Below are 11,526 nucleotides of genomic sequence, written 5' to 3'. Positions count from 1 at the left end.
TGAAGTATATTTATGAGGATGATCCTGGCTGTTACCCCAAAATGCTTCCGGCTGGTGCTCGAGAAAGAGGTTGGGAAGTAGGGTGGAAGGAGGAAGGTGGAGTGGTTGAGAGTCTAGAGGGAGGAAGGTTTGGTAAGTGAAAGAGGGGGAAGCAGGGAGGGGGCAGCCGGGATCATCCGTAAAGTATCTTTTTTTGTGTATTGTTGTTTTGTATTTATATGCATCAAGGCTATGTTTATATTTTGTTATAATTGAAAATAATAAAAATTTTGAAGAAAAAAAAAGTGGTTTTAGATGGATAATGATTGTGGTTGCTAGTTTTCCTGCTACCGTGAAACTGGTTTGGAAATAGGAGAGTACAGTAATTGATTCATGCTAATCTGTTTTACAGTGCTCATTCCCTGTTGCAAATCAGCATCATGAGTATCTTTCAGCTACAGAGGGGAAAAATGGGATTATCATAGTTAACAACAGCTCCAGAGACACTATTGAATAAGAATCTTGCATGTGAAAATAATACATTTGGCAATTCCTCCCCCCCACTTTCTCTATGAGAAAGATAAGTAGTTGCATATTGTATATACAGGACTCCATATGTAATAGAATAGTCATCCAAACGGTACCTGTTCAATTTGCTTAATCCACACTTTCATGCAAGCTTCTATTCGTTCCACAGTCTCCATGCTATTTGCTACCGCCAGAAAATCAGCTGGTCCTTTTAGCATTTTCAGATCATAGGTTTCACACTTCTTCAGGACCACCTAAATTGTGTATTAGGCAGTTATTCTATACATTTCAATACCTCTGCCTAAGAAATTGTAACTATGGGTGTTGCCCAAGGTGTTGGTATGCGAGACCAATGGTTATTTACATATTATTCCATGCTAGTTTGTTATTATTATTATTATTATTATTATTATTATTATTATTATTATTATTATTATTATTCGAATTTATATCCCGCCCTTCTCCTTGCGGACTCAGGGCGGCACAGCACCTGAACAACTGCAAATTAGTTACAGTTGAAAACCCTAGAATAATATTATTGTCTTTGTGACTTCTAAGTGGTCTGTCTGCTAGACTTCGAGTTTCTTCCAACAGAAGTTCAAAGAGTCTCCTCATCCATATTCTATTTATATTAAAAACTGATCTGCCACAAACAAAACAGACATTGGTTATAATTCTTTCTATTTGGTCTCTAGCCTAAATATCTTCTGCCTGCAGATAGAACTTACACAGTTGAATGTTTCATTATGAAAGTTCTTCCGCGTAACAACAAAAAAGAGGCTTTAGGAAGAAAGGTTTAATCTTTTTTTCATATCTTGTTACACAGGATTTTTTTTGTTTTGTTTTGTTTATTTTTTGGTAGAATTATGTTTGCTTTGCATGGAAAAACATTTAAATCATGCAATCCCTGTTGCCATCTAAAATGGTTCAACTCTGCTGCCGGGAATACAGTTTTGAGGTAGTACTTCTTGCACATATTTGGCACCTCTAGTACATCCCTGTTGCCATAATTCATACAGAACAATTATTTTGAACATCAGGTAGCAATAATGATTTATGATACTTGTCTGCTGCCTAACTCTCAGCAACTCTGGATTATATTGTATAGCGCCTAGAACCTCTTTCTGACAGAGCTGGGTGATTAAGAAATACTAAATATAAATAAATAAATATATAAAATAACAAGAATGGCTTTTGAAATACAGTCTTGATCCTTCCCTATCACCCAAATACGTTCATCAAATTATCCTTAAATTAACTTTAAAATGGACAGAGGATAGTGTTGTAGAACACACATGAACAGAAACTTTGTATCTCGTTGATATATTAGTTCTGGTCCCAAATATACATAATGGCATCTTTAAAATATGATATGTAAGTGAATATTCTTATTGATATAATCAGCTTTACTCTTTCTCCACTTCTCCACTCTTGTGACTGGAAATTGCAAGTTCCTGTTGGCTTCCCCATTGAATTTGCTTGTTGGAAGTCAGCAAGAAATCACAAGACTCAGTCACCTAAGATCCTCACTTAATGACTCACAATCCTCACTTAACAACAGCAACTAGGACTTGTTGGGATTGCAGCTGCCAAGTGATGCGGTCATGTGTGACATCCCACTTTACAGCCATATTGCTCCCAGGTTTCTATTTATACAATTTCTTCTTTAATCCATTTTATGTTACAGTTCAGTTGGATATACATATACATAGATAAGATTTAGATATATAAAAGCCCTTATATGATCATCCCTTTTGCAGTTGCCATACCTTCCTTTTTTCCCCAAGTAAGAAAAAGACCAATACAGAATTCCTGCACTTAAAAGATGTGTAGAGAAGAAAACATCAACAGAAATATTTGCAAAATTGCTAAAATGCTCTTCTAAATTAGTTTTTTCTACATTTTTAGTATTTTATCAATGGTAGATTTAGCACTGACATGTATGCATTTTTTTTCATTGTTCTTTAACTCCTCTTCTTCCTGGCAGAAATAGCTAAAAGATAAATGCAAGCTCACCTTCTCCATCAGGCTCTGTTGAGCTCCTGAGAGGACACTAACAAATCCCTCCAGGGATGCAATGAAGTCCTGCTTGATGTTACCCCCTTTCTGGGAACTACTCATCTCTCCCCAGCCATAGTTCATAGTATTCAAAGCTGGGATGAAGATATCGGATAGCAAATGCTGAACACTGTTTAGCAAACCACCATTTGTTGCGTCCATCATATTGAAAACTACTTCCTGATGATGAAAAAGAAAAAAGCATTAATAATTGTTAGCTCAGCTTTCTCCATCTTGGTGTGCTTTCCAAATCTTTTGATATTGCAGGTCTTACTTCAAATCTTTTGATATTACAGGTCTTATTTCAAGCCAGTATGATCAATGTTCAGTGGTCCTATATATATATATATATATATATATATATATATATATATATATATATATATATATATATATATATATATATATATATATATATATATATATATATATATATATATATATATATATATATACGGACTTAGATTTAATTTTTTTGCTAAATCCCATTTATATGATTGACAAGAAAATGGATGACCTCAGGCAATGCTACAATTTCTTATAATCAAGTGACCAAAGATACATATAGAAAATACTTACACGATGTATATTCTCTGCATTAATTACTTTAGAAGGATTAGTTCTAATGAAGAATACACATATACCAGTTAAAGCGACATCATCTCCCTCTGTCACAAATAATTTAGTCTTTTTGCCTTTAGCAGAAGCAGTGTTAGTTCCTGTTGAACTTTCATGTCCTGTAAAGGGGAGAAAATTTTATGTAGTTTATATAGACACAACCAAAACATTTATTCAGGAATTTGTACCAGGTTTCATCTCTATATCCTATTGTATGTACTGTACTGTTACTATCACCTCATCTAATTCTCTCTATTTATTGTACAAATTGGGAAATGGTGCTTATTTTGCATTGGTTTGGGCTCCAAAATAGCACTTATTTCTCTGCAGAATCTTCTTGCAATCTCAATATTAATTTGGAATTATCTTTTTATGGAAATGTTGAGACAGTGAGTATTCCACATGGCAGACAAGTGTGTTTTCTGATCTGTTCAAAATATTGGATTTTCTTTTGGATTTTGTTTCCCTTTAAATTGCTAGTTAAATCATCATGAGTAGGTCAAATCTGTATGCATTGCCTTCAACATTTTTTTAAAATAAAATTTGATTGTTTATATCCATGATAATAGTTTACACTTTACATCTTCCAAACTGATGAAGAAAAGGATGAATTGTCAAGGCATAAAACTGAGAGCTTCTGGAAGAGAAGGTTTGAGGTCTCCAGCTTTCCAGGACTGCTAAAGATGCAGTCCTTTGAGGTAGTCAAGTCAGGAAACAGGCTCCACAAGGAATTCTGAAATTCTATTTTATTATTGCAAGGTACAATAATAGAATCTTGAAAGCCTGACAAAGAGTTTCTTTCTCCACCCCTCTCCTTTTTATATCAAAGAAATCAAGGCAGAGTGATCTTCTTCACTCCTTCTTTCCTTTCACAGTTAAACTGGTGCCTGCCTGATGTTTTAACGTTTTTGGTGATTCATGTTATTGTATGATTTTGTCATTCAGTTTTATCATATTTTTTACTTTTTCCAAATTGCTGCCTTGCAGGATCCAGCAGTCTATAAATACAATAAGTCATCATCTTTACCATCTGAGAAAATAGTACCATAGGCATCTGTTTGCATACCTATTTCTGGTGACTCCATGTCTTGATAATAAAACATGACATGACGAAAACCTCCAGCAGTGAAGAATTGATCAATACGCTCAATCTGTTAAACATTAAACAACGGAAAGTTAAAGGTTTATACATAGAATTTTAAAAGGAATGCATACAACAGAGTGCTCAATAAGACCATTTACCTATAATTTTATATAATGTATAATATATATTTTTATATATTCACATTCAGCATATATTCTCAGCAGATACTTAACTGGGTCAATTGCTGTTTCATATGATCAACAATATGCATCTAAAATGTGAATCAATGCTCCAATCTTGGATATGGAAATCAAGCTACTATTGTTCAATACATGCAAGTGTGTGGGGAAATTCAAAATATCAGCTTCTACTATTATATTTCAACTGGTTAGCTTTATTTTTTTAAAAAAAATATGATTAGTTCAAATTTTAAGCCATACTCAGGAGGTGGTTCAAGGGGAATTGACACTATTCTATGACCATTCTGATTTTAAGCATGCTACAAACATTATAATAATCTCATTTATTGATTACTGATGAGTCCTGGTGGTGCAGTGATTAGAATGCAGTATTTCAGGCTGCACATAGTTTGGAGTTCGATCCTGATCAGCTTAAGGCTGACTCAACCTTCCACCTTTCTGAAGTTGGTAACACAAGGACCCAGATTGTTGGGGGCAATATGCTGACGTTGTAAACCACCCAGAAAGTGTTGTAAAGCACTTTGGGCAGTATATAAGTCTAAGTGCTATTGCTATTTATCTGTAATCTAGGTTCTAGCATTCCAGATTTGTTTCAATTTCCCTGGAGAATAGACTAATTATCACTTTTTAGAAATGTTGCAGAGGTTGATCTAGAAAAGCTGTAATAGCCTCCATCACACATTCTCCATTCTTCTCAGATAAAGCCAGTTGCCTTCTGTGATGTGATCCAAATATTTGATTGGAACTGTAGCCCACTCAGAAACAAGACACTATTCAGAACCACCCACAACTATACTGTGTGCCATAGAGCTACAGTTTTCTAGATAATGATAACTGTCAAAATTGCAATGCCAGATTAAGGCCAATAGATGCCTTAAATACAGCCTAACAAAAGTGCTCTTCAGCCCTTCCATTCTTTACCAGGTAAGACATTAAGACTCAAGAAATGCTGCTAATTAGTTCAGTATGGCAGTGAAAGGGTTAAGGGCATGATAGGAGGGGGGGGAACCTCTTGCGGTGTTCCCCTTTGCTTGGTGCCCTAAACACACTTATTTTGTTTGATGGTTAATCCAGGGCTGCAAAACAACTATACAGAAACCAAACTATACCAGGGAAGTGCTGTGAAAAAAAATGAGTATTTATATGGTGAATTTTCAGGAAGGCTGTATTTGCTTCCCAAAATTGACTTTCAAAAATATTATAAAATACTGCTTTCACTTTCTATGCACAGCAGCAGTCTACAAGGCACAGAATTATTTTTTGTACTCAATTCGAGTCTGACAACTGAATCTACCTCCATCTTACCTGATTTCCTTCAAGGACAGCATCTTCCACTTCACTTTTCTCTAGGTTCACACAAGCAGAAACAATTGACAGTATGTAGTCATGTCTTCCATCCAGATGAGCCCGCTTAGCTTCTTTCTCCTCTTTCAGTTTTTGCTGTAGAAATAAAGTTTCTATTATAGCTGTATAGGAAACTGAACTTGCTTCTTCTATATGTTCTAAGTTAAAATATATCGTCATATATAAATCCACTGTTAAATATCTCAATGTATCATCATTCTAAGACCAAAACATGTGCTGATCCCTCTTTGTGGGATAAGGAAGATGAGACCACTTAGGGAAAATATGACTGTTCACGAGGTGTAGTTGCAATTTTATGTATCGTACCACAGGGGAAAATCTCTTTGAATTAAGTGATTGCTTAATATGGGATTTTAATATGCAGGTCACTACTTTGACTGAATCTTAAATTGAAGTAGGCTGCTTTGGATCAAATCTTTGGTTGAACAAACTGAAGCAAGGTGACCCTTCTCTCAAAATCAATCAAGTCAGATTTGTGTGATGTATTAAACCACATCTAAACATTTGATAACCATAGTATTGTATTCACCCAGCTCTATTTTGTCCAGTATATCTTGTGGGTTGAGTAAATAATGATTACATTAACCAAGGATAAATTTGTTGTGTGAAGATTAGCCTCTCAGTATCTGACAGTTCAATAATTTATAGTTAGTGACATGTATATTAGTGATCGTTTTAAGCGCAGAGTTATAGTTATAATAGCAAACATCATTTTCAAGAATACTTTACAGAGTTGGCGATAATTCATATGTGCATATGATATCCTTTGGCTGATGAAGGACAATTCAAGCCTCCAATACAGAATAAGGAGCCTCCAGCGTTAAAAAGAAGGGTGACCTCATATGTGTAGCTATTCTACAATCCAACCTTATCAAAATAACTTCATTTCAAAAAGATGTCACCCCATGGGGTTGAAAACAAAGCCAATCATTTGATAAAGCTGCCTGAAAGATGGAAAGATCTCATTTCACTCTGGCAGCAAATTGCCTGCAACAGTTCAACAAAAGCAGCAGTCAAAGCTGCTAAGCAACCAGTTTCCAAAGCTGCTGCAAACAAACATTACTGAATGGGTGTGCCAGTTCCTGATTTCAAGCTATTCTTTCAGTTGTGGCCAAAAATTAACTCTGTTCACACATTCAAAAAAAGTATGGTGTTTTAAAAAATACATCTATCTTAAAAAATAAGAGGTCACAGCAATACTGAAATATTATAAGGGGCTATCAAGGAAAAGAATGTAAACAATTGTCCCTTATTCTCCAAAGGAAGGGTTACATCTAATTAGCTTAGATTTCAAGAGGATATCAATTCCAGTTACACATTAGAAGCTTCTGAATAGAAGTAGACTAGCAGGAGAATGAACATAGTCTCTCTCCCTTATCATTTGCCCCAGTAATTTGATGCAGAAGCACACTAACTTTATATCTAAGTATCCTAGCTAACAGAAGTTCAAACACCAATTCCAGTTTATTTATCTCATTTTTAACCATATAAAGGTGAGAATCAACAAAGGGATACAATCCACCCCTGAAGTTCACTGAAACTAAAACATAGCACACCCTCCATAAAATCATGAGTCCAAACATAATAGTATACTCAAGATTTCCAATATCCACAAATTGGCTCATTGTCCATATTAGCAATCTGGACATGACTTCATATCAAAATATCCCATCAAGAAGTAATTATACATGCTGTACAAAGGTCAGGTTTATCATTAAAATGCATTTATTATTAGTCTTAAATGGATGACTAGTTCATATAATAGTAACTCTCATTGTGCAATCATAATATCTGCTGTTTTATCAAATAGAAACATGGCAATTAAAAGAAATAATAAAAATGACCTTTTATATTATTATATCCCTGTGGAGGGACTTCAAAATCACCCTTTCCTCCAGGTTTTACAAACCAATTTGGTTATGTGCTAAAGAATATGCCACATTTAGATAGATAGATAGATAGATAGATGGATAGATGGATGGATGGATGGATGGATAGATAGATAGATAGATAGATAGATAGATAGATAGATAGATAGATAGATAGATAGATAGATAGATAGATAGATAGCGAGAGAGAGAGAGAGAGAGAGAGAGACAGACAGACAGACAGACATAGATTTCTAAGCAAAACTACTCTTTGCCCATTTGTTTGTAATATAGCCACATATGTGCTGTGAATTAGGTTGTGTGGATTTCATTTCCATTCTTGCTACTTCCCACATCTCTATATCTCTTACCTTTAAAACTCTTGCAATGCTTTGTTTCCAAAGTTGTCGCCTTCCAGTTCTGAACATTTTATCAGCTGAAATTTGCTATTAGAGTTGTTAATATTAAGCCAATAGGACCAGCATGTACTTTGCTATACTGAATACAAATTTTCCAATGTAAGGATTATTTCATAATTCTCACATTTTTACCTCACAAAGTTCTTAACAGTACTCTAATTAGGATCAATCCGAACAGAGTCAGACTTGCCCCAAAGCTCACCCAACCTTTCCAAGCCTCAGAAATATGAGCAATGTTGACAAACCTACATAGCTTGGATGTTGTTATGGTAGGTGTTGACTTATAGAGCTATTGTATTAAATTTGCCTATCAGTCTTGGCAGAAGTAAGTACTCCAGTATCTTTTAGAAGCAAGTTTTGGTTGATTGCAGATGAAGTTGCAGATGAATAAATAACTAGATACAGTGTATGGAAATAAAGTTATTTGAGAATATAATGGTTAGGAAAGGAAATTATTATGCATGTTATCAGAAGGTGCAGTTTGGCAATATAAAGCTCAATTTTGTGTGAATGGAATAAATTTACAGTTTAGGTGGGTATGAATGTTTTAACAGCTAGGTGAAGTCTCCATGTTGAAATAATGTATTACTCTGAACACCAGTTGCTGTGTCCAAAAATAGAAAACGGTTGCTTTTATATCCTCCCATTTCTGAACTTTTAAAGAACAAGATAAAGCCTACACCAATTATTATCTTATGCTATTGTTACACAGTCTTTGTTATTAATGCTGTGCTGAAAGTATTTGCAACTTTAGAATAGCTTTCCTCAATGTGGTGGTTTCTAGGTATGTTAGATCATCTTCCAACATTTCCTAAACAGCAAGGTTTTTTGTGAGGTATTTCATTAACAAACAATAACTACCCCAACAATTATGTAGTTCTCTGTCTTGTTTTGTCACTCTGTTGTCTCTATTTCTTACTATCCTCTCAACTTCTCAAACTGTTCAATTTCCAGGCCAACCTCTTTCAAGCACTTATTTTGCCATAAACCACAGGCCCTCTTCATTTTAACAACTACTGTTTGTTCTGAATCTGTTTTCCATGTTCAGTTCTTTTGATTGATTCTTTCTTTGGGGCTAACATTTTTCAGCAATTGTTTACCATACACTTTCATCGCTTTGATGAACCTCCTCACTTTTTTTTAACTTTTCCTACTTTCTGGGATAAATTTCAAGTCCTCAAGCTCCTTAATAAAGTGATCCTTATATTTCTAGGGCACAAAATATTAAATTTTAGTGAAACTATTTTGTTTACCACAGAACACAACTGCAAATGTCAATGACTTCATTTCCAAGCAGTGGAAATGCTCATATATCTCATGCCATCCTACTACTCAGTGCCAACTGCTATGCTTGTTCCTATAGCTGTATAAGAACACTTCAAGGAGCAAGACAGTAATTCTGAAAACATAGAAAGACAAAGTTATTGTGTTTGGATGTAAAATTAAACTGGCTCATCCTGTGCAGTGCTAATATTGCAGCAGAGTGAATAGTTCAGAGCAGTTAAAACCAGCTACTGTTTTAAAAACACACAGCCAGCAGGACAACACCTCCAAGGCTCAGATAACTTTCTTGAAAAAGAACCTGTTTCTTTTTGCAATGCAGTTCCTTTTTTTTAAAACTTGATGCTGGGCTGCCCTCAAGTGGAAAATATAAAATACGCTATACTAAATTTCATTTTTAAGAACATTGTTTTTCAAGTGAGATTGCAAATACATTAAAGTGTTGAATATTTAAAACTAGTAGTTCACTTCCTCCAATAAAAGATCAAGATATTTGTACTGGCATTAATTTTAAAAGCTACTTGCTCTTTGAACCAAAAGCTCACTAATGCAACACATATGACCTATAACTATTAACGCTGCAATGTCTTTGGAGTTGTTTGCAGGGTCCCTTTCTTAGAGTGACCATGTTTGAAGCTCCATTTGCAACCATTATATGTGGCGACTGGCACTGAGCATAGATGGGGTTTGTTAGCATTTGGTAATATTCTAAGCCAGGGGTGTCAAACTGCCCGCCCGTGGGCCGGTTGCATCATACTGAGGCCACGCCCACCCCAGCTCCGGCAATGCAAAAAAAGCCGCAATACGTCGTGACATGTCACGTGACGCGGCGAGTTTGACACCCGTGTTCTAAGCATTTGGTAATGTTCCTTGCTCCCAGAGTCAACTGAGCTCTGACTTCAATAGCCAACACCATCCTACTGAGGTTGGGCTGCTGCTTCTAATTAGTTGGGTTGCTGCTGAGAGTTGTGTTCCGCTGCTGATCAATTCCACCCTCTCAACAATAGACCTGACACTAGTAAGGGACTGCAGCTACTGGCCATTAATGAATCATTTTTTTCTGAGGAGTAACAATGATTGGAAGTGACATTTGTTTGGCAGCAGAAGCCTGCCATTTGTGCCAGAATGTTTGCTGTTGGAATGCAATCCTGCAGCCAGCTATGCAACTGGAATGACATCTCTCCATTCCATAGGATGGTAGCTAGACAATTGTAGGATAGCACATTCTTTGGTGAGACTCTGCTTATATGGGGGAGGGGGCAGTGATCTCTTTGAACTACTTCACATTCTCATCTTGCCCACACACTACTGATGGCTATGATTAACGCCTCTTTTTGATTTTTTCTAGTTCAGGACACATTAACATGTATTTTTGTGGATTTTTTATTGTCTTCCAGCACCTCTCCACTGATGGGGAGTTTGATAAGGTAGATAATCTTATCTTTTGTGTATCATAGTTGGGAGGTAGTTCTGTATAGGCCCCAGCTGAGAAATGAACAACCCCAATTGACATGAAAGTTTCAGGGAACTGCAACCTTAATCTGGACAGAGTAAGGCCCTTTTATATCCCAACATACTGTGGCAATAAATAACAGAAACGCGATAATTGTGGGCAATTATCCCATGTTCAGTGAGCAATTCATCCCATGTTCACTGATACAACAGTGGACAATAACAAGCAATGCAGCAATCTTCTTGATAATAGCAGCTTGGCGCACCTGGAGGGGAAGAATACTCATGTGCGAATGGTGTTTGTGGATTTTAGTTCAGCATTCAACACAATCATCCCTCAGCATCTGGTGAACAAACTGGGCTTATTAGGTTTTAATACTTCATTATGTAATTGGATACTTGATTTCCTTATTGATAGGTTGTGCGAGTTGGAAAGAAAGTTTCCAATTCCATCTCCTTGAGTACAGGTTCTCCACAGGGCTGTGTCCTGAGTCCACTACTGTTCACCTTGATGACCCACAACTGCTGTGCTAAATCTGCTATGAATCATATTGTGAAGTATGCAGACGACACGGCAGTGGTGGGTCTTATCCGGGATGACAATGAAGATGCTTACAGGGAAAAGGTGAAGGCAATAAAAGTAACCTGGTTCTAAACATTGATAAAATAAAGGA

At 36.0% G+C, this 11,526-nt stretch overlaps 1 protein-coding gene across 1 annotated transcript in view; it reads right to left on the bottom strand.

The window, feature by feature from the left end:
• DNAH5 (dynein axonemal heavy chain 5) overlaps positions 1-8,347 on the bottom strand; it is a gene marked incomplete at its 3' end in the record, with an annotated part of 73,798 nt that extends 65,451 nt beyond the window's left edge. Inside the window, exons 1-6 of the mRNA XM_015812998.1 lie at positions 8,072-8,347; positions 5,773-5,907; positions 4,250-4,334; positions 3,145-3,302; positions 2,524-2,745; positions 624-761 (exon numbers count right to left, since the gene is read on the bottom strand). Of these exons, the coding sequence (XP_015668484.1) occupies positions 624-761; positions 2,524-2,745; positions 3,145-3,302; positions 4,250-4,334; positions 5,773-5,907; positions 8,072-8,128 (795 nt within the window). The remainder of the gene's footprint in view (positions 1-623; positions 762-2,523; positions 2,746-3,144; positions 3,303-4,249; positions 4,335-5,772; positions 5,908-8,071) is intronic.
• Between the last annotated feature and the right edge of the window lie 3,179 nt (positions 8,348-11,526).

This window comes from Protobothrops mucrosquamatus, unplaced genomic scaffold, assembly GCF_001527695.2.
Source record: "Protobothrops mucrosquamatus isolate PMUCROS unplaced genomic scaffold, P.Mucros_1.0 scaffold126, whole genome shotgun sequence".
Classification (NCBI taxonomy): domain Eukaryota; kingdom Metazoa; phylum Chordata; class Lepidosauria; order Squamata; family Viperidae; genus Protobothrops; species Protobothrops mucrosquamatus.
The sequence above is the reverse complement of the archived record's forward strand: the minus strand, read 5'-3'. Positions and strand labels throughout refer to the sequence as shown.